At 40.1% G+C, this 25261-nt stretch overlaps 1 protein-coding gene across 1 annotated transcript in view; it reads right to left on the bottom strand.

Annotated features, from left to right (window-relative positions):
- Positions 1-25261, bottom strand: part of cemip (cell migration inducing hyaluronidase 1) — a 164650-nt gene that overhangs the window by 49179 nt on the left and 90210 nt on the right. Inside the window, exons 7-11 of the mRNA XM_080030895.1 lie at positions 20156-20226; positions 19801-19896; positions 15980-16101; positions 8083-8230; positions 3803-3994 (exon numbers count right to left, since the gene is read on the bottom strand). Coding sequence (XP_079887021.1) covers positions 3803-3994; positions 8083-8230; positions 15980-16101; positions 19801-19896; positions 20156-20226 — 629 coding nt within the window. The remainder of the gene's footprint in view (positions 1-3802; positions 3995-8082; positions 8231-15979; positions 16102-19800; positions 19897-20155; positions 20227-25261) is intronic.

The following is a 25261-nucleotide window of genomic DNA, read 5'->3' as shown; positions in this document are numbered from 1 at the left end:
CAAATTTTTTTCAGTTTTAAGCAAATAACAACTCTGGAATTTATTTTTTTTAGTGAAGGAGGTACACATGCATTTATTCTGTATTCAATAAATAAACATGATCTCCTCTTGAGAAAAAACCTCCGAATATTCACTATTAATATTCAAACGAGCCATTCAAATTATAATCGAAAGACATCAGTCCTTGTTGAATTGGCAACACCCGAGGTTACAGCAAGTGCATTTTTTTAATTATACATGTATCGACCACTGGGGACAGCAAAAAAAGGGCCTTGAGCAGCTACTCTGTCAGGAACACAAGCGAAGAAGAGCTTGTGTTTCTCTTGACTGCACAGCCAAACACACTGTGAGATGAGGGGACTTGTTGCCTGAAGTTGTTTTTTTATAGAGCTGCCAAAGTGAGAGCAGCCACAGATTCCAGAAGTCATGTTTTGGAAGTTTCGTACTGAACTGAACCTTGGGAGTTGTAGTTGGAAGGGAAGCAATAGAGTGCACTCAACTAGGGGCAGTATGGTAGTTAGACATTGGATCTGTGATCTTCGACAGACGCTTACATCACAAAGTTGGTGTATAATTTCCCCTCTGCTCTCCCTTCCAAATGAGTATGTTTGATGAAACTAATGAAGAAAGATTGACGGCCATAAATGCTATCAGAAATTGACTTTGATAAAATACAAAATCTAAGGATCATAACTTTAATATCAGGTGATGTAAATAGAACATGTGTTTGTTAAACAGGAAGGAAGAAACTCATTTCTTTTGAAGAAGCTACCTCTCTACATTCTCTTCTCACCTTTGCTGTGTGTTTCCAATGTTTCTTTACGGGCTTTTTTCATTAGTCCAGATGGTTTGTTGTGCTCTACACTTTTACTTTTAACCTTGTGGTACACTTTGCAACAAAGTGCTCTGTGACGTAAGTGCCACATAAATAAAGTGGACTTCATTGAGGCTGACATTTCTCGGCAGGTGAGAGTGAAGAAGTGCCCACAGCCAACCTCTTTAGAAGGGTGGGGGGATGTAGCTAAGTGGGTAGGGTGGTCGACCCTCAATTGCAGGGTTGGTGGTTCAATCCACACAATTCACACAAAAACACACATTATAAATTAAATATTTACACAGTAGCCCTGTATCTGCACCAGTCTCAATGTTGGAAAACCAAAGACACTGGCCCAATGCAGATCAAAGTAGGGGGCAGGTGCTGTGTGTGAACATTACAACAGCTGCTTATTGCAACTGGACCTATGAGTTCTGATTTGGCTGCTGTGTTCCCATATGCAAAAAATATAGTTATTACACGGCACTGATGAATCCTGTGTTCTGATTGGTCAATCATGGCATTCTACAGGTGTGTTATGTCCAGCTAGAATGACCGCTGTCAAGGATATAATGACCGTTGATAAGGGCCTATACGTTATTCATTTGATTGATTCCTTTTCTGCCATATCAATCTGCTAACAGACTTCTACAAACTTAGTTTTTGACTTTGAATCTTGTTAGCATAACAGTTAGCCCTGTGGCTAACAGCTGGGCCTAAGCCTTCAGTCAGCTGCAGCAGACAGTCTATCGAGCAGGCAGACAAGTCTAATCGTTCACTGCGGTCAAGCCCGCCACCTCTCCTTCCCGATGCTTGGCCGTATCCTTGGTCGTTCCTATTTACCTGAACCAGTTCTCAAACCCTGTGGACTGAGCTACTTCCACCCCCTCTTCACCTGGTTAAAATACAAAAGTTAAACTTTGACGATGGGGAGCAGATAAAGGCAGCATTATCATTCTTCCATATGGCACTGAGATGTGAGACACGATTTGAGTGGAAGGCCCACCGCAGTTCTTTTTTGTCACACCTATTTTCAGCTTAGGAACATTTCCTCTATTTTCGGCTTTAAAAACACAATCTGATGTTCTGTCCTCAGCCTCTGTACTCAAGCTCTGTTTCTCTACTCTTTCTTTTACACATGTACACACCCACAGAGCAGTTCCTACCAGAGGGAAGGATAGAATTTCTTCAACAATTTTATTAGGTTAGTCATGCTGTGCTGCAAAACACAAATACACTCTATCCTTTACCGATTCATTTGTCATTATTTCTTTGCGAATAAATAATCTTCTACAGAATGTAAAAAACAAAAATTGTCACATTGTGATAACACGAGAGAATTTGTTAGAATTTCTAAAACTATGAAATATTAAGATAGTTAAAGTTTGGTATTTATACATGATAACTCTCTTCAATGAGTAATCATTTATCAAAATGGTTGGTCATTGATTAATCAATTAATCAACTAAATAGTTTGTAGCACTAAACACACTACACTATCTAGTTCCAGAAGTTCTTTATTTTTGTGGGGGTCCCTTTTCTTATTTTCCCCATAGAAATACCATTTAAGGTGTTCAAATAGCACTGTATAGTCAGGTGAAGAATGCTGGACTTGACCCATTGGCATACCAAAATAAAGTTCAAATTCAAGCAGGCTACACTTTAAACCTGTCTTGAGCGCGAGAAACCAAAACCGTTACTGGTATTTTAGCAAAATAATTTCTCTAGCAGTGGCAAAATTCAACATCACCCTACTACCATCTAGCTATAGGAAGTTTTTACTATTCCACTTCCTTGATATGATATTTTTTTTCATGTTTAGCATTCCCTATTTAAACTAAACCTCATTACAGTACCATGAGTGAATCATTGGTTAGTGATGGGGGGGCACAAAGGATTCTAGTGGGCGTATGTGACCCACTTTTCAAGCCAGCGGCCACTTCAAAGCCAAGTACGGGCAAGGCAAATATAAGTGGAAAAATGAAGTTAGAATATGCCCAACAGCTACTGTCAAAAGCCTTCTCCAGTGAAAGTAGCCACCTCTAAAATATGTTAAAAAAATACGGTAGATCAGATTTGATGCTAATTTTAAATGTTTGGTTGATCACAGACTTATGGAAAATGTTAAACTACATTTGATTCCGGTCCTGCATGGTAACTGACCCTACGTTCCAATACCCTTCTGCGTCACCCTAGTGTCGTAGAAAAAAGATTTAGGATGTCCTAATTCTTGCAGTCAGATTTATTATGCTTAAAAAATCCGGATGCCTACTACATTGGGTCAAGATATTTAGTGTTGAAACTAGCATGCTATTTGGGCGATTCTGACCCACAAATCCAGTGTGCACCGGAAGTGACGTCACATCAACGAGGCCTCCATATGAAAACAACTAGGGATGCGACGCATATAAAAAGCAAGAGGCAAGATTGAGACAAAATCTTATGATGAAATAAACACGTACAAAGTATGTCCCAATTGTCTGCCTACTGCATGCTAACAAGATTGTTTTCTATGATCAGCTTTATGTAGAATAGAAACAAGAAAGAGTATGCAATTCAGAACGCAGCCAAAGTGTAGGTTAGTGTTGCTTTCTGTCCCCAATGTGCGGACAGAAAAAAAAGGCTTTTGTATACTCTGCCCCCACTATGTGGAATACGCTGCAGAAAGGACTTTTTGAATTCATTTCGTTTTGCTTTTAAGTTGAAAATGTAGGAAATTGAGCTAGACTCTCTAAGATGTCAGTGTTTTAAATAGTTTTTTTTCCTGGTTACAGAAATATGTCTATTAAGATTTTTGCAGTGTGAATTGATTTGCTTTATTTTAAGTGCTATTTTAATTTATTCCCTGTGTGTTTGTCCGTAACTATGGTCCATTGTGCTGCTGCCTGTCTTGGCCAGGTCACCTTTGAAAAAGAGATTTTTAATCTCTATAGGTTTTTCTACTGGTTAAATAAAGGTTTAAGAAAGAAAGAAAAGTGGTTGTCTCACCTTGGACCTTGACCTGGTTGGGGGTGCAGGTGGGGCAGGACATGAGGGTGAACTCTTCAGCCTGGTGCATGGAGTAGTCAGTACTGGCCACCACCACCCTGTCCAAAGACTTCCATCCCAGGGCTTGCTCAGCCAGCTCCAAGATACTGCTGTTGGACGAGATGTCAATGGAAACGTAGGCCTGTGGTCGAACTGCAAGAAAGAAAGAAAACAAGTCTCTGTATGGGTATGTGTTGGTACCAGCATGCATGTAAGTGTGTGTGTGTGTGTGTGTGTGTGTGTGTGTGTGTGTGTGTGTGTGTGTGTGTGTGTGTGTGTGTGTGTGCGTGCGTGTGCTTGTGCATGTGTGTGAGAGGGTAAAAGTTAGACCTCTGAATGCTTGTGTAGAACGTCTAAGTAATATGGTTTCATAATACTCCTATATGGTTTAGGCGTGCCCTACAGGATGGCAAGTGCGAGTGTAACAGCACATCTGACCTGGCTGAACTGAATTGAAGGTTTTGGTTTTATTTCAATGAACTAATTCTTACTCAGTTTGTCATTCCCATATTTCAATGTGTTATAACACCTCGTTCCTAATTCTTATCTACACAATGTGTATGTCAGAGTCAGCGATTCTGGAGAACGCTTGTGGTCAAAATCCCTTTTTGTCAAAATGAGTGTATATCTCCTCATGATCCGCTGCCTGTCCGTACTGTCTGGGCGCACTTTGCGCTGAAAAAAAAGCTGGTGCTTATACACAGCCTAGGCTCTGTAAACGAGCATGTTGCTAGCTAGCCATGGTGGGCCCCTTTTGTTTACATACTCTTTGTTTACATACCTGTTTAGGCTGTATATTAACAGTACACTATAGCTTTTTTCGCACACACATTACGTACAGGTAGCGGATGGTGAGGAGATATAAGGAGCATTCTCCAGAATTGCTGAGCCCACCTTTAAACAGGAAAACAAGAAACTTTGATACATTGAAGCATAGTATTCAGACATGTACAAACAGGTGGCTTGTGACAGAATGTCTACTTATGTGGTTGTTCCCAAAGGGTAAATTACAAAATAACATTCTTTCAATGATTGTTTAGCTGAAACTTGATCACAGAACATCAGGGCTAATCTCAGGAATTACAGTTGGTTTCATGGACTGTGGCCAGCAGAGGATTTGACAAGTGATGCCTGAAGCACGAAAGTCATCTTAATAGTGACATCACACGCACAGATGACTGCTAGACAGTTTCCACACAGTCACTGTCACAGGATTAGGCAACATACACACAAAGAGTAGGCCAGGGATTTCACTCTCAAAGAAAGGGAGTTATATCCAGACAAAACAACGTTATTTCACCTGATTGGTCACTGAATAGTAGTATTCAGCAGTGAATTGTAGGATAAAATAAGAATACTTTGACCCCGTTTCCACTTGTCTTTAACATGTGGTTTTTGTGATTTGATCTCGTGAATACAGCTCTAACTACAGGTGAAAATACTCTCTAGACACATTGAGATCGGATCACAAAAACCACATTCGGAGGTTGTTTACGTCGATTGTGTCCGATGTGTCCGCATTCAAATGGTAGTGGAAACAGCAATGTGACTTTTGTCCACATTAGGGACCTCCTACTCAACTGCCGCCCCCTGCCTGAGCGGAAATACGTTGAAAATGCATCACTGGCGTTCATGCAGCTTTATAGAAGCCTCATGAACGTTAGTTGCATCCGCCAGTATTACAAATGACAAGCTTTCTGTCCTCTGTTTTCATTTCACTGCGTAAATCTGAAAACACGGAAATCGCTGCAATTGACTGGAGAGCTGCAAGGCAGCGACTTCCTGTTCTTATCTGCTTAAAAATAAAAGTCAACTCGCGTTTGGCTAGTAACAGGCTTTTAATGTGAAGGCGCACAGGAAATATTCTGTTCACACATGCAGTAACTTAACTGCATATAGAAAGCCGTGTAGGCTACTGGTGGTGGTGACAAGAGTGTAGAGGCAGACGTTAGAAAAGCCGCCCGGTGAGCACACATCTTTCACCAGCCAAAGTGGCGTAATAACTTACTCGCCTAAGAGTTTTTACTTTTATATACTATCTATGATATTTACCTGCATTTGGCGAGTGTTAATGTAGAGCCCTTTAAGCAGTGTTGTGCATCGCTCCTCCTTGTCTAAATGAGACAGTAGCCTATCTCGTCAACCTAGACTTGTAATTATCTTGGCACGTAATGCATTTTAATAGCAAATGCGATTAAAACTGTGGCACTGTACACAGAGCCGGCCCGAGGCATAAGCGAACTAAGCGGTCGCTTAGGGCCCCCGAACGCCAGGGGGGCCCCCTCAAAAAAAAAATTTTTTTTTATTTATTTTTTATATATTATCTCGTAATTACGAGATCCTGCTGTGAAACTTTTTTTTATTTGGTGAATGCTCAGCGCCACCGTAGATATTAACATCATATTATGCAAATGTGAGTTATCATACAAGAAAAGGAATAAAATGTTTTGGTCTAGATAATTAATAGCCTAAAAATGTAATCAGTTCATCTGGGAGTTAATCCGAAATTATCTGATCATGTCACGTTCACATCCATGCACAGTGTGTATTGAGTTTATTCAAAAACAATTGGAAATGGGGCTGCCCTCAGTTGCCGATGCACTGTGTTTAGTCTATAGCCTATTTCAGCCTCGTCTGTGAAAAAAAAGATACATTAGCAGGACAACAGAGTTCTTCTGCTTCGTTCCTCTCACTGCATTTAAATGCATTCATTATAGTATAGAGAAATATGTCCTGTAAAAGAAAAAAAGCTCCAAGCCCAACCCAGAGGACCCTCCATAATATTTTATTTTATATTAATATTTTTATGGAAAATCCATGTGTCCTTCTTCAATAGCTTCTAATTAATCCGACCCAGTGTCTCCAAATTATTTGTTAACACAAAATTTCTCAGATTTAGCTTCTTAATTTTCCTCTCAAAGTGCACCAGATTCATGCATTTCACTTTAAAAAGGTTAAAAAATCTCCCAGGGGGGCATACCCCCGGACCCCCCTAGGAGGGTCTGAATCCCGGCTGTCTAATATTTTCACACAGCTGCACAATGGAGGCACTAGCGGAAAACACTGGGTGTGTGAATGATATTTAACAAAGATCTGTAGTTTCAGCAGCGCTAACATTGGAGAGGGGCCCCCTAATCATATTTCGCTTAGGGGCCCCTGATGGCTTGGGCCGGCTCTGACTGTACAGCCCTGTATGTTTACTTGTTTGAACCCCACCAGTGAAAACACCATTGCAAATTGGAAATTATGTACGTCTTGATTTACATACACAGCGGGTAAATGGTATCCGATCACAAGTAGACAAAGAAGTCACATGTGAAAAGACATGTGTGAACACACAGGCTGAGAGCTGGCTACCTTTGATCGGATTACAAAAATCACATCATAATCTCAGGTGAAAACAGGGCCTAAATTGAAACAAACACAATTTTGGTCCCCATATGGCATCTCTGTTTCAGCCTTAGCTCAGGTGTGTTACATCTTTTGGAAAGGAGCGGGTTATGCAGATATGTCTTAATTTAAGTTGTTTAAGCAACCTATTAACACAAAAGTATGACTTCAGTTTAGGAAATAATACTTCTCACACTGACATTGGTCATTCTACACTATACACTGCTTAATGTGAAGGAACAAGCCAAGACATTTATTCTAATTCAAATTAGTGGCTGATAAGAGATGTACTTTGTCACATTATGGGTGCGTGTCGGTAATTGCGATGCGTTGAACATACTTTGTACCTCGGGTCAACCTTGACAAAAGATCATGCCAATGCTGCAAATAAATTCACAATTTAAAACACACACACACACACACACACACACACACAGAGACAAGCCCAGACAGAAATCTAGGATATTTCAATATCGGATGGAGCAGTGCCAGTGAACTCTGGAGCTGTCCGCGAGGGAGTGTTTTGCTAAACCATGTTGTGGGTTCCATGCATTCCAACCACAGAAGCCTCCCCTACGCACACACACACACACACACACACACACTCTCTCTCTATCTCTCTGGAGCACAGCCAAAGTGGATGTATCTGTATATTTAACTTAAGCTCTCCATCCATGCTGTACTTTGTGAGAGATGATAATCCCTGTTGAGCAGAGACACCTTTTACCAAGATTATTTCGAAGTCTACATTCTGGAACAAAATGGCATGCATACACGCACGACAGACGCACACACACACACACACACGCACACACACACACACACACTGACAGTAGGTGACGTGAGCGTACCCAGTTTTCCACAGAGGAAGCGGACCCTGTAGTTGTGACAGAGGCCATGCGGCTGGTCCTTGTTGAGGCACACAAAGCCATAGTCCTTGTCATTCTTGTAGATCACATCTCCTGTCTGGTTGGATGCTATGCCATCATGGGTCTGAGCCTAGGAAAAGAGAAAAAAAATAATAATAACAAAAAAAATCAAAGACCCAAAACCCCAAACTGTCAACATGTGTGACACAACTAATGTCTGCAGTTTGTTTGGCCACTCCACATGGCCTCGGCACATCCTTTTGTTTGCAGGCATTTCTAAAACGATGTGTTTTGTGCACCAGACAACTGGTATTTGTCTAGTGTCTGGCTCTTGTCCAGCAGTCATTTCATGAAGGCCCACCAGTACTGAGGATTACGGCTCAGTGTTATATTGGTCTGGACTCAACAAAGACCTTTAATTCCAATTCAGAGTGCTGCCTGGGTCAACTCTGGCAACATTGTGACACAAAGCTTCTTTATTTCTATGCACATTTGGCACAGCATGTACCTTGGTTAAAGGTGGAGTGAGCAATTCTGGAGAATGCTTGTTGTCAAAATGATATGTAAATAAAGAAGCCCACTGTAGCTATAGCATCATGCCTGTGTACGGAGTCTATAGGCTGTGTATTAACACTGGTTTTCTTTTCAGCTGGACAGGTAGCGCGGATCCTGAGGACATATTCACTGATTTTGGCCCCAAAAAAAATTGACAACAAGCGTTCTCCAGAATCACTGACTCCACCTTTATTTATTTTAATGTTCTGACAAGACACCATGATTTTACGGCAATCAGTCCTTGTTTTCTGCGATGTCTATCATTTTCCCACACATGAATTCACTTCCAAAATTGAAATTGCTCTTTTAACATGGGCTATCTAAATGGGCAATGGGGACTGGGAAATGCTTAAACGCTTCCTTGCAATGAAAGTGCTCTTGAGCAATCCAGCAGATTTCCCTTCAGAACAGAGCTGGTGGTGGCATAGCGCTTTGGAAAGGCCACCAAAGGTTGCACATTTTTCCTTGTTGAAATGTTGCTTGTTAAAATGATGTCTCGGAATGTAAGCAGTAATCATTTCTGGACAATCAAATGCAGTACATCCCCATTCCTAACATTACATAACAGTAATTGAACTATGACCTTTTTTGAAATCCAGTGAACTTACATGTTACCAAACCACAGTACAGAAGATGACAGTGCAGACAACCAGCCCCAGGCAATGCAGAGCCAACTCACATCTCCTTAGGAAGGTCAGATAATCCAAAAGAACAACCACACACTGTGACATAATGGAACCAGACAACAAGAAACACTTGGTTGCTTTAAAGAGAGAGCCCGCTGTGGCAACGAAAAAAAAAATGCCAACTGTGGAAAACTTTGACAGTCCAGACTCGGTGGAAAAATTATGACACACACACACACACACACACACACACACACACACACACACACACACACACACACACACACACACACACACACACACACACACACACACACACACACACACACACACACACACACACACACACACACACACACACACACACACACACACACACACACACACACACACACACACACAAACTACTCGCAACTTCGGGGAGCACATGGTGGTTCATCTTGAATGTTTTCAAAACTATGATGCATACAAAGAGACTTCTGTATCGCTAAAGAATGGTACTTAAAAAGCTAAAAGTAAGTATAAGTACGTTTCTGGAGATGATGATTTTATGGCAGCAACGCCTTTGATAAAAAAAAATCTAATCATCCCAGTCAAGACAGTCCAACAGGAGAACATAGAAAGAATGTAAGTACTGTAAACAGTTTTAGAATTGAGTTCATAAGGAGATGCAAAGGAAAACAATTCCTGAAGTTATACTGGTGCAGGTAAAACCATAAAAAAGAAGCAGCCTGTATAGCCTAGAGTAGCTATTTTTTATGCTAATGCTATTGGAGGTGTTGTGTGGGCAGACCTGGCTCTACTGTGTAACTGTATGGAAGGCTACCAGCTGCTGCATAATGGTGCCAGGCCTGATCCACAGTCACTGGCTGCAGCTGTGTCGTGTACCAGCAGCACAGTACTGGCACAGCTAGCTGACTGGATGGACAGAACTAACCCCAACCTAACTGGACACAGGAGCAGACAGGTATATGTGGCGATAGATTTACCCTTAATCCAGTATTTTTAATGCTAGCGTAATTAAACATCATCACTGATTCAAGATTCAAGATGTTGTATTTAATTTTTTATTTTTTTATTTTATTTATACAGGTAAATCCCATTGAGACCGGAGACTCTTTTTCAAGAGAGACCTGTTACCATTTACACGTTACCATTCACACACACATTCATACACCGATAGCAGGCTAGCTATCGACATTCACAAGAGGCAAGGTGCATGAAGTGTCTTGCCCAAGGACACAACAACCATGACACAAGTGGCAGGGTGGGAATCGATCCACCAACCCTTCGATCATTGGCCGACCTGCTCTACTACCTGAGCCACAGTAGCCCCAATGGTTTGTATTATATGGTTCATTTGTCATATGCAAAATAATTACAGCAGCAGTCCTTGGCAATGAAATTGTTAGGTCCCAGCCAGGCTCCTCTCAACAATGCAATATGGAAGACGAAAATGTATAATAGAAACACACAAGTGATACTATTGATGGAAGTATTTGTCTAATATACTGTAGTGGCAGCACATGCACGAGAGGTTGACAGGAAACGATGCCGCATGTCATCAAACAGAATTTTATTTTAGGACATTGTTCATGGTTTGGGGTACTATTTTCCAGTTATGGAGTAATACTTTTAAAAACATGCAAACCGGTGCAACATTGTGGCTAATGAATGTGTAATCACTGTAACAATTTCAGTTGTTATTTTCAGTTTTAATTTGTGCCCCAGGTTTTCAGCCTAAGGTGAAAAGCCTGAGAACTCTTCCCGGCCACATAACGGTACAAAAAACAAATCTTACTGGATGGGCAGGATGCTGCCTCCATTTTAATGAACACATGCCTCTTTAATTCCTTCGTCTTTTTTTTTAAAGAATGTAATTTTCGGTTCACATCTTTTAAGTTTTTCTCAAGTTAAATATTTCCAAAGGTCATGTGTATATAAAAAAAAAATCTTGTGCGCGCAAAAAACCTGCAGGTGTTTCGGCTAATGTGTGACAAGAGGTGAACGCTTGCACAATCACACTAGCTTTCCCCCTATGGCAGAGTAATCTGGCTTTAGTAACTTCCTAGAACTCAAATTACTTTAAATTGGTAGTTCCCGGTGGCAGCCAACTCAATTTCCCCTACCCATTCCAGCAATGTATGAGATGTAATGAGTTTGAAGTCTGCACTGGTATATTGCCAGTTCAGGGGATTGGGGTCTTCGGTGTCCAATTTTAACACTGTACTGTGTAACTCAATGTGGAACACAGTCACACTGTCAGTGCTACAAATGTATTTATTGGAAATGTCCCATCGAAATAACTACATAACTAATGTAACTTGTGTAAAAAAAGGACTGAAGATTTCAGATATTTACCTGTGCTGTCCGGCCAGTTTGAGTATCAAGCACAGTGCAAGCCCAACAAAGGAAATGTATTTCTTATTTTTGTTCAGTGTATTCTACACTGACAGACATTTTCCTTCTCCCATCATTATGTGATTTAGTCTCATATTAAACAATGTGTTTTTTTTTCTCACAGTACTTTATGTCAGATCTTGGAATGTACTCTAGTACACTTTTAAAAAGGTAAGAAACAGTGGCCTAGCTCTAGAATTTGTTGAGTTGTGTCCTCGAGTCATACTATTTGAAACCCGAGATATAACATGTATAACATTTTAAAGGTGCACTATGTAACTTTGGGTGTGTCAGATAAGTGAACATTTTCTAAGCAATAGTCCCATAACTTAAAGGTGAAGTAAGTGGTTTATTTATGTTAATATAAGTGTTAAATCGCTCTTTATTCATACAGTGATCACTTTCATAATGTGCGCGTTTCATAAAGCCAATCTCTCAGTTAGCTGCTTTGCATGTAATCGGCAAATAAACGTATTGGAGTATCCCGAAATTGTTATCCAATCAGAAGAGAGAACGCTACAAACCGACACCCGTCTCACTCATAAATACTATATACACTCCATGGTCTCACTGCCGGTGCACGCCAGAGCAACAGATGGGTGAATACAGTGTATGCGCCTACAATGGAGGAGCAGGTAAAAATCCTTCCCAATGTCTGTTTTGATGGTTTTTATCATGTTTTATCACACTTATGGATCTGAGATGATGCTAGATAACTTGCTGCTTGAAGACCGCAGTGCATTAATGTGGTGACGTAGGGACGAGCGAGGGGACTGCTAACTGCAGTAACTGACAGGAAGTTGGCTAAAAGAACCATTCCGCTTACAGCACCTTTAACAAAAAAAAACTTTCCTCACAGGGAAATGTGATCCCTGGAACACTGTTAGAAAAATAGTCGAAAAGAGACTTTTTCAGTGTTATTGATTACAGCAGGGCCCACCGTTTTTTTTTACACACATATTCTAGTCACACGTTTGGTTCCAAAATAATTTTGTTTTTATTAATGATGATATAATTATTCAATATTAAGAATTGCATGTAGGGAAAACTGTTTTGTAAGCTGGAGGCTCTTCTTATGTCAACAAATTCCCCTCCCCTGAAACTGCATAGTGCACCTCTAATAGTCATGAATAAAAATACAAAACTAATATTCAAATGCCTTTTAAAGCAGAGGTAAGCATTATATTTATGTTAATAATGTTAAATCGCTCTATATTCATACCGTGATCATCACTTATATAGTGTGGGCGGTTCATAACACAGGTCTCTCAGTCACCCGCTCTGCATGTAATCAGCAAGAAACCTTTCTGGTACCCCTTAACTGTTTATCCAATCAGCAGAGAGAACGTTACAAACGGGTACGTCTCTCTGCCAGTGCAGTGCAGAGAGCGACAGAGGGGTGAATGTTTAATAAGCTTTAGCTAAGCATTAACTAACCATTATCCTTAGTTAATGCCTACCATTAATAACTAAGCATTAACATTTAGTTAAAGCTTAATAAGCATGAACTGATCATTACACCAGCCTTAAGAAATATTGCGTAGGGGATCATTAAAGATGGACATTCACAAGTGTGAGAAAGCCTGCAAAAAATAGTAGTGCAGAGATAAGTGAAACTGTCCTATGTTTAAGAATCAAAGATACTCCAGCAGAGAATCATAACCATGAGTTATGAATATTAATAGCACAATGGAATGATGATGGCATAACACAGACAGATGAGTTGGCACTGAGAAGTTCATTCCCCCCTCAGGAGCACTAGTGAATGTCTGGCCTCTGCAACTAAGGGTGTATTCACACTGGGAAAGTCCGTTAGTTCACTTGCTTTGGTCCAGACCAAAAATAATTTAGATTTTTTTATTTGGTGTGGTCCACTTTCATATTGCCGCTTTTGTAAGTGCACCAGCATTACGAAGCAAAACCACACGTGATCTGAGATCATTCATTCATTGGACAGACATTCTGGGGTGGAGAGAAGCAGGAAGAACAAAGTAAAAACTGCAAATTTATCATTGATATAATATGGTTTTAAAATAATAAAGAGGCCTACATCTAGCCTATAAATAAAGAAGAAAAACATCAAATTATTGTTGTTTCATATGGTTATAATATGTAGCCCTATGTCAATGCCACGTTATGTGGCTTGTAGCCTACGATGTGATTAAGCTGTGTATCAGCTTGGTGTCAGTTCGGCGCAGTTCAGCTCCAAACTGACACGGGGATAGTATTGACGGTGCCGTTGGGAAGAAAAATAAAAACACACACTTCATGCAAAGCGCAGCGTGAACTTGTTGGCACTGTAGGCTACGGGAGACGCTCCTCTCCATCTGATCGCTGAACATATCAGCATGTGTACGCGTCATTATCAACTGTAATATTTTCGCTCGGGGCTCCCGGTCAAACCACAACTAATCTTCCTAACAATGGCGACAACAACACTATCCCATAATGTGAAGCTGACGGCGATTTATTAAAAAAGAAAAGAAAGAAAAGGCGCAGTGCTTCCTGCAATTGGGTCGGATCGAGTCCAGCCAAATTCACACCACAAATGAACTGCTGCAGAGTGCGTTTTGAAGCGCATCGAGACTACCTCTTCAGCTGGGTCTCGGAGCGTTTGTTTGGTCCGCACCCGAGTGCGATTGCTGTATTCACACATGTCTGAAAGATGCGCACCGAAGGCAGGAGTGCACCTGAGTTCGTTTCAACCGAACTAAACATGGCATGTGTGAATACACCCTAAATCACCAGACATGTGCTGTGCTATCAGCCAAGCCTTTGCACACAGAACAATGTCTTTGTCCCAGCCATCTGATGACATCATCTTAAGAACAGATATGCATTCAATTGATGGACAAACGCAAAAGCATTTCAAAAGTGCACAACAATTTGAAAATGACACCTTGAAATGAGGTCATGACATGGACAAGACAAATGCATTCTGGGTAGCACAGTGTTATCAATCCAACAAAGATGCACCCGGCGTTCCAAATCACATATTTTTTCTTTTTACTACACTACATACTAAAGTACAGAAGAGTTTAAGGGCCACAGCAGAGAAAAAAAAAATCAGATAAGGAAGATTTTTTAAATACTCCAAAATGCTACCGGAGTTAGTGGGGCATTTATGTAATTTCAGCATACTACAATTGATGTGCAGGTATTGGGACATCCTAAATCTTTTTCTGGCATACTTAATAGTAGGGAAGTATGGGGATTGGAACACAGAGATATTCTCCCAAGAGTCACTGTGTGCCTTTTTTTTTTTTTTTTACACATTTTATTTATACAAGTTTTTTAATACAAATTTTCCACACAGAAAGACAGGAACATACAACAGACGTAATACGACAAAAAGAAATAATAATACAAAATAAAATAAAACAGACAGCCAGCACTCACTCAGCACAAAGAAATTGAGGTAGCCTATTTCCCTCTTAATCTGATCGACGAAGGGGCCCCAAATATTTTTTTATTTAGAATGTGTCTTTAGCCAAATTAAACCGAATTTCCTCAAGATACAAACAAGAGACCATATCATTTGGCCATTTTTTGTAGCAGGGAGGGGAAGTTGACTTCCACTCTCTTAAAATAACTTGTTTTGCGATGACCATACCAAAAATGAGAGCTTGTTGTAAAACGTGGGGAAGAGTAGTCCGAGCAGCCCAATATCACCAGGAAACAGTCAGGACTCAGTTGTCTGTTATATTATATATGATATTGTACAGATTAAAAATGTCAGTCCAAAACCTTGTGAGCTTTGAGCAGGACCAGAAAAGATGCCCGAGAGTTCCATCCGCAGACTTACATTTATCACAGGTATTGTGTGCCTTTTTAAGGCGAGACACTACAGGTGAATAAGGTAAGACAAATAAATTGAATTAACTTACAGATATCATCAGGATACTTTCTTTGCCAGTTGATTCATGTCATTAAAACAATTATTTTTTGTATTAAAATCTTTTCATGAATGTTATAATAAATGTTGGAATGTGGCCATATCTATCTATGTATGTGTACATTTGCATCTCTTTAAAAACCAAGAATCTAGATGTTTATAAATTGAGGTTTTCTGTTTGGAGTATTGGATTTTTTTTTTGTTGAGATTATGGCCGTTAAAGATGGTTGTATAGAAGTAATATACAGAAGCAAAAAGACAAGGTTTAGACAAATAAAAAGGTAAGTGTACATTTTTGAGCTTTGATTCATAGTAGTGTGAAAGAATACATGTTATGGAAGCAAAATAGACAAAAATCTATCAATTTACCACATACACACAAACACACACGTTTGAGCTGTACCTGGATTTCCAATGGAGCACTACACAGTCGGTCTGGATAGGCCTGGTGCAGGTCAGACAGTTTCTCCCAGTCTCCAGATCCCCTCTCATCGTCCCTGTCAAACCATTCGCTCCACTCTGCCTCTGTGGGACACACACACACACACACACACACACACACACACAGTTTGTGAGAAGACAGGCGAGCACCGATATTAGACTAATCTACGTCAAAGGCTTGGACCTGTAAGACCATTTAGGCTGTCAGAGAGCATTTGTAGCATAGTAATTGAAGGGCTTTCTCCTCCCATTATGTTCTCTGTCTGGCTGCCACAGCGGGGGAGGGAGGTGCATTTGACTGTGGGCCTGAATATCAATCTGAAACGTGCGCTCAAACATTCTTACGCAGCTTGACATGATGTGCGTATGTGCATGTGTTCACGGCTCCATCCATATTTGCATGCTGGAGAGTGGCAGTTTGATTTAAAGAGATGCTATCTGATTGGACAAGGGCGGCATGTAATTGGAAAAGGCTTTGAAATAAAAAGTAGGGGTCAATATGAATAAATATAAAGTAGGATAAAATAGTGATGATAAAAGTGAGGATGATCATTTCCAGTTCAGAAAGATTTTACAGAGAGGCAGTTACGTGGGCATTTTAGTAAGTAAGTAAAAAGAGGAATACTACAAATAAAAAGTAGGCCCAAAGCACAGCGATGTCTTTTCAAAATACTGATTTTTATTATGATAGCATGATCATTCTGGGCTAAAAGCATGAGTATTTCCTTTATGAATAAATCAAATTGCAAAAGTATAATTTGATGATGTCATCCACCGCATGCAAAATACAAGGCGAGTGGTGATGTCGTGGTGAAATGTGGTTTCAACCTTTAAACGTGAAGCGCTGTGATTCCTTGATAGAAATAAATCAAATGAATTTAGAGAATTCATGTTAATAAACTTTATTCTCTTTTTTTGAAATAATTACTCCCCCTTTTTAGCTTTAATGGCACTAACACACCATCATATATAATGGAACAAGTGTAAGAGTTTTGTTTGCCTATGTATGCATGGGTGTGTGTGTGTGTGTGTGTGTATGTGTGTGTGTGTGTGTGTGTGTGTGTGTGTGATGCAGTTGAATCACAACCTCCAACAGCCGCCAAACTGCAGGCAAAAGAACATGTATTCTTACTCCTTCCACCATATAGATGCATTAAAACTTACTTAGGTACTTAGTTTTACACACGATAATCTTATCTTTCTGTGCAAGATACAGTGTGAAAAAAATGCACTATTTGAAGTAACAAACCCAGAGTTAAATTTCATCATATTCCTTTTAATATTTCAATAAACATCACAGAGATTTATTAGAAGCAGTAAAAAAAAAAAGCTGCAATGAAACTACTCAAGTGTTGATTAAACATGTCCACCACATTCCAACAGCAGACATATTTCAAGGGTTTGGACTTGTCATAGGTGTTAATAGTGTGAAGTGAGTACTATGAGTTAGGGAATGTATGATACACATCAAGTGTTTTATTTGACTAAAATACAGTCTGGGAGTGTTTGACAGTTTATTGCACACACGCATACATGGTTTATATCATTATTGATGTTGATGCAGGTGCATATTTTAATAAAATTGCTGGCGCATGTTTTGTCAGTTAGGCAATGCGATGTTCACCTGGAGTCTGAACGTTTTGCTGTAGGCATAAGAAACAAATGGGACTCGTGTGGGATGAAAAATTAACTTGTCTCATTTTGCAAGAGGTGTGGATGTATACGCCAGTAGCTGCTAGTTACATTTATTGGTAATATCTATTAAATGAGTTTGTTGTTGTCTATGTGTAACTGTCAGTTAATACACAGCCTAAGCTCTTTAAACTGGCATGTAAACAAAGGGTATGTAAATGAAAAGGGGTCCCACTGTAGTTAGCAACATGCCCACACACAGAATCTAAGCTATGTATTAACACCAGATTTTTTCCCAGCGTACACACAGTACGAACAGGTAGAGGATTGTGAGGAGATATTCACTGAGTATTTTCCTAGAATTGCTGACTCCACCTTTAAGTGCTGAGCAGGTGCAGGTCTTGCCCTTTCGTTTCTGTACTGTAGCATTTGAGAGCTGAACCGAGAAAGGTGGTCGGCAAAAAGCTTTTTCATAACTTATTAATGAGAAAAACAATCCTCTGTTGTAAATAGATGTTCTTTGCCTCCCCCCCCTCAATACGGCATGTGGGTCTGCATGGCTATGTCCCTGCACAACCTCAATCTCATAATTAAAATTTTTTTTTTAAGATAACACAATATTAATTTCATGTAAACCAACTTGGATGTGTTTCAGACATTTCTTCATGGGGAGGGGTGAGGGGGCTGGCTGTGGTCCAGCAGTGGCCTGTTCTATGAGATAACTGAGTTCAGTAATGGGATGATGATTTACTGATCTTGATTACAAAGTATTTACCAGGGCTGTGCTAGAATATCAATACAGCAATTGATCCTGATATTGTTTTTTCGTGATATCTGTATCGTATCATCAGCTCCAGTATCAATATTTTAGATAAAGATAATTCAGGTTTTAAACTGGTTGTAAACTACAACCTCCGCTCATATAGATTCAGTACGGCTAGTTGCCTTGAATTGCCAGGTTTTCAAATTGAATGAACGTTTGCACTTAAAAGTGAAGTAAGCGATTTATTTATGTTAATATCATTGTTAAATCGCTCTTTATTCATACAGTGATCACTTATATAGTGTGTGCGTTTCATAAAGCCAATCTCTCAGTCACCCGCTCTGCATGTAATCGTCAAATACATTTTTCTGGGATCCCACTACTGATAACCAATCAGACGAGAGAACGCTACAGACCGGGACCCGTCTCACTGCCGGTTCACGCCAGAGCAACAGATGGGTGAATGTGTATGGTCTACAATGGCGGAGCAGGTAAAAATCCTTCCCAATGTCTGTTTTGATGGTTTTTATCATATTTTATCACACTTATGGATCTGAGATGATGCTAGATAACTCGCTGCTTGAAGACCGCAGTGCATTAATGTGGTGACGTAGGGACAAGGGAGGGGACTGCTAACTGCAGTCAGTGACAGGAAGTTAGCTAAACTGACCATTCTGCTTACTGAACCTTTAACTATCAATATAATGTGATCTCTGAAATCTCACACGTCAACTTGTATTTCAGCTGTTTTCACATTTTCACTAACTATGTGCCATGTGTCGTGAAGTCCTTGCCAATACACAGACATAGTATTTACTGTAGCTGCTGATCAATAAATACTTGGTTAAGTCAGTTAAACACTTCCAGATGGTATATTAAAAGAGATGGAGTTACATGAGAAGAACAATCAAAGACACGCAATATAAGCACAAGGGAGATAGGGAGAAAAAAAAATGTAGTTGCAGCAAGTGGTGATTGATTTCCAAGTTTATTGATTGTCATTGATTGTTCACATTTAAGTTTAATGAACAAAATCCAAAACAGCTGCCCACAATGAGTTTGTTTTACAGTAATGAAACATTGGACTGGATTAATGATAGACTTAAAGCCTTATTTTGTTTCTAAAATATGATTTGAGCTTCATACATGCCCAGAATGTCCACTACAATCTTCCTTGTGGCTCCTTTTTTAAATCCCATTTAGATGATGTTTACACCTGGCCTTAGACACACAGAGTTTACCTCTGCAAAACTAACCATCCAAATGTGTGATCTTTATAGTTTGCGTATGTGTGCGCGCGTGTTTGTGTGTGTGTGTGTGTGTGTGTGTGTGTGTGTGTGTGTGTGTGTGTGTGTGTGTGTGTGTGTGTGTGTGTGTGTGTTTATTACCTTGCACCCACTGGCTGCTGGTGGTGATGGTGAAATGCTCCCCAAAGTTTGACTGAAAAATCTGAGAGCTCAGGGCCTCCGACGAGGCTTTGGTCCCTGGAACACACGCACGCACGCACACACACACGCACACGCACACGCACACGCACACGCACACGCACACGCACACGCACACGCACACGCACACGCACACACACACACACACACACACACACACACACACACACACACACACACACACACACACACACACACACACACACAGATCACTCACAACCTGTCTGATAATCTTACTACAGTACATATAAACTTGAAGATCGGGTTGGTTGTACAAAAGTAATGAAATGATTCCTACCCTGATAGACGGCGTGGTCCTCCACAGCAGAAGAAGGGTCACCTTTTTTCACAATAAAAGTCCAAGGGTGACTGTCACGGAAAAAGAGAGAGAGATGAAGCAGGTGAACGAGAGAGAAAGAGAGAGAGAAGAGGGCAGGAGATGGGAGGTGGAGAAGGGCAGAGAGCAGAGACAAGGGACAAGGGGGAGGAAGAAGACACAGTCAGAAAGAGACATGTTTCCACAATAGCAAGAGAGATAAGGTGAACATTTATTTAGTTATTTATTCTATAATTCTTTTTCTTTCAGGTGCACTTCACCATGTTGCCCACTATATACAAATACACATGAGGCCGTTAAGTTTGTCTGTTTTGTGCTGCTGTAGAACAATGCCGATGCAACATGGCGGCCTCAGCACCCCGCTCCTATGTAAAACGCTCATTCTGGTCATAAAAAACTACTTTTACATTCAAGCACCAAGTATGTTCTGAAAAATGCAAATTCCTTTACCACAATGCACCTTTAATGAGGGAGCGGAAAGAGACAAGGACATACCCGCCCACACACACCAAGACACACACCCTGTACTTGTCAGCACACACACACACACACACACACACACACACACACACACACACACACACACACGCACGCACGCACGCACGCACGCACGCACGCACGCACGCACGCACGCACGCACGCACGCACGCACGCACGCACGCACGCACGCACGCACGCACACACACACACACACACACACACAGATGCTGGCTTTGTCTTTTGAATAATGCTCATGTAAAGAGTGAATGCTTGACACAAGCAGGGGAGTCTTGTTAATTAGATGAGCTATCCAAGCATGCATCCCTCAGGTAATGACTGTGTGTGTGCTGGCTGTCAGTGGGCGTACAGGGAGACGCTCTCTGTACAATGAAGTTACTCCATGTCTGTGTCTAAGGTGGCACCATGTGCGTGTCGGTGGCAGTGAGGACATACAGTTTGACATTGGAGTTGGGTGAGAAGAAGTCCTTCAGTGCACTGAATGAATGGGATCTGTCTGTCTGTCTGTCTGTCTGTCTGTCTCAGATGAAAAAGAACACTCTCGTGTGCAACAGCGGTTCCTCAATGATATGAAATATGTACTGGCGACATGGGAGCATTGCTAAATGTTTGAAGAATGTTGTTGCCAGTGATGACAGAGAAGTCGTTTTAAGTTTTGGCTTAAAATCTGTTGTATATGAAGTCAATTCAACTGAACCTCACTCTACTGCACATTACATATGACATTCCTAATCTAAACTAACCATTTCTTTCATTGTCAATTTATTTGTTATGTTTAACTATATATAAATATGTATATATACATACTGTATATATATATATATACACATACTGTATATATATATAGGGGAGAGTGGCCTAAGTTGTGCATTTTGGAAGTTGTGCCACCCCTTGTTTCTAGAAAACCGTGGAAGAAATTGGAAATGTGCCCACATATTTAAGAAGAGCCATCCATTTGACTCATCCTGTAAAGAAGGGAGACCCAAGGAATAAGATATAAGCACATTTAAGCTCAAAAAACTGTGTTTTGCCTTTCAAAGTAAAATTTCCATGATCAAGGTTTTTTGATTATTGTGTCTGAACAATTATAGACACGTTTGAAAACATTTGACACATGTTTCAGTGCTTTGGTATGCTACATTTTGAGTCTAAACAGTTAGCACAATGTCAGCCCTAAATTGCTGCATCATGCTTATTATCCAAATTTCTGGGATTGGGGTGATTTGTGCCAAAGGGCCTAGGTGAGTTATAAGTACGTAAGTAAGTAAAATGTATTTATAAAAGCACATTTATGACAGTTTGCACTGTCCAAAGTGCTGTACATAGTGCATTCAGTAGGTAAACAATGAAGGTAAAATAACAATAACCAAAATAAAAGACGTAAAGCCCATACATCCACATAAACACAGATAGTAGTGCAGATGTAAGATAGTTAATGGGGAGGAAACACCAGGGTGTACATATGGGTTTTGAGCCTTGATTTAAAGGCAGAAATGTAGGGGGAATCACATTTGTCAGGTGGCAGTTGGTTCCACAAGCACGGACCAACTAGTGCAAAGTACATTTCTGAGAGTTGTGCCAGTGGCATGGCTGTATACGCTGGTCACCAAAAGAAAGTGATTGTCTACAGTAGCTAAGAAGAGAGTGACATCTCAATTCCACTTAATGACACCACTGATGAGAGTTCAGATGGCCAGAAAGATGATGATGGTGACTTTGTCATTGTGAGCTTTGCAGGTAAAACCATTAGATCTGCTAGGCCTTGTTTAAGAAAATTGTCCTTCAATCTTTGTCAACTATTTACTTTAAATACACCTTAAATAAGTGATTGTCTAATGGATTTGTCTTGCATTACAGTTTATGAGATATATATCAATGACACAATTCACCCCATGGTATTCTCTCCAACTGCACAACTTACACCACACCGAAGGCAAGTTGTGCAACAAGACAACTTTTTTTCCGAAAGCTATATTTCTTCAAGAGTTTATTCCAGATCCAAAGTTTTTATTGCCAGGGATGCACAACACCCTGAAATATGTACATATTTGAGTTGGAGACTTTACTGTCAAGGCCTTACTTTAAAGTCACTTTGAGTGAAAAGTTGCACAACTTAGGCCACTCTCCCCTCTATATATATATATATATATATATATATATATATATATATATATATATATATATATATATATATATATATATATATATATATATATATATATATATATATATATATATATATATATATATATATATATATATATATATATATATATATATATATATATATATATTAGGGGTGGGAATCTCTTGGCACCTCACGATTCGATTCCTAATCAGAGGTCAACGATTCGATTCAAAATCGATTCTCAATTAATCCCGATGCATTTTTTTTACGTACATACCCATGTGTGATTTTCAAAAATATATTTATATACACATCTGAGTTTGCTACTCACTTCTTACTGTTGTGATGATCATTAAATACAATCAACAGATGACGTGCCTTATCTAATATTGTATTAGAGAAAAAGCTTTTCTTGTCACAAATATGACTTTCTATGAACAGTGCAATAATCAATGCAGCTTGCATTTCAACACAATATGGAAGTAAGTGAAAACTAAACCAATTCAGTTTAATTTTCTTTCTACTCTTGTGAATCATGTTTCTATAGGATTTCTATTCTATTATTTTCTATGTCATTTCAACACATTGTGCAAAAAGTGTGGCTTGGAATTCAGCTCTCATACAAAAACGTAAACAGACACAAAGCCAGTGCAGGTCATATGGGTTTGCTGCTCTCTGCCCTTTTGTCGCCACTTTTAACAACTCGCACGTGTGTGGTGTGCATGCGCAGTGGCACAGGAAATAATAATATTAAATACTAGTGAAACAAAAAATAATAAAAAAAAATGTTTTAAATCGATTATTAACTTTTATGAATCGATTCTGAATCGTTCGAGAGAGAATCGCGATGCATCGGAGAATCGATTATTTTTCCAACCCCTAATATATATATATATACACTGTATATACTGTATGTATATATACATATACAATACAATTACTGTATAAATACAGATATAATAAATTAATTGTTTATTGTCAGTGATTTGTAATATTCATCACCTTGGGATGTGCACCTACATCAGCACAAGCAATCACGGACTTGACTGACAAGACTCTAATGGCGCTTTTCCACCGCAAATGTAGCTCGACTCGACTCAACTCGACTCGACTCAACTTGGTTTGGTAGCAGCACGGGTCGTTTTCCACCGCAAATAGTACCTGCTGAACGTGGGCGGGGTCGTCGTAAGGGGCTGAAAGCCTACTCCGGAGCAAAGTAGCAGAGCAGAAATTGCGAGCAGTTGTTGCACTATTAACTGAACCAACCGCCAAAAACACGGATGAAAAATGTTTAAGAAATACCCCCCTTGTATCTGTTTGCTAAAAGAAGTAGAAGAATATTGCTACGGGCCATTAAAAGGGATGGTTGTTGTCCCGATGTGTGACTCTGCCACACAGTCAGCTGTAGGGATGCGTCACGTACATCCCTATGCACGTAAACACGGGCATGATAAAGTTGACTGTTTAGTGCTTGTTTCAGGATACGTGTTTTCAAATGCAAGCCGTGTCTCAGCCTGAATATTTTATTGAGGTAATCAGTTCAGTCCGAGGCTTGTAATGTAATCGCTCGCTATCATGTCTGTCCCAGCTGGCTACTATTAGCCTAGCTGCTAGCTGCCCTACATGTCTCCTCTCGTATGATAAGTAACTTCCCCAACAACCAACACTGGGTGAGCTTAGCGAATATATGGAAAATAAATTCAGATCTGTGATGCAAATCAAATGAAAGAGAGCCAGAGAAGGCTGCACGCAGCGTAAATACACTCAAAAGTCCCGGAGAGTTGGGGAGAATAAACAACAGAATGAAGCCGGTAGTCTCTGGCCACTGATTGGCCAGACAATAGTCTCTGGCCAATCAGTGGCCGGCCGTCTGCCGACGTCACCTTTTAGCATCGGCTCAGCTCGCTTGGAACCTAGAGCGAGGCGATACCAAAAAAGCAGCCGCTACGTGGTACCAGGTACCATGAAATTGCGGTGGAAAAGCCAAAAATGCGAGTTGAGTCGAGTCGAGTCGAGCTGATACCATGCGGTGGAAAAGCGCCATAAGCTACTTTACAAGGACATAATCAATGCAGGCATCAAAATACCAACATCTAATGTTAACTGAGAAAGGAAATGTATTCAATGCTTTTGTTCTACCTCCAGGATTCACAGAACATGTTTGGTAAGGTAACAGTCATTATGAACATTGCTTTTTCATGTATGAGAATAAAACTCAACAGGGCACTTTTAAGGGCAGAATACATGGCGGGTAGTTTAAGGTGCCAAGGAATTAGTAGCGTATAAGAGGGCATTGAGAATGAATGCATCCAGAAGGGCAAAAGCCTGGCAGCAGAGAACTTGTCATCCCAGCAGTCGTTTAGGTCACAGAGTACGGACTTTGAACATCAAGCACTGAATTGCTCCTGATTTACAATGATCATTCCGTACATAGAGTCTGT

This window comes from Ammodytes marinus, assembly GCF_949987685.1.
Source record: "Ammodytes marinus genome assembly, chromosome: 1".
Taxonomy (NCBI): Eukaryota; Metazoa; Chordata; class Actinopteri; order Uranoscopiformes; family Ammodytidae; genus Ammodytes; species Ammodytes marinus.
Note: the sequence above shows the minus strand (reverse complement) of the source record. Positions and strands in the feature narration are given on the sequence as shown.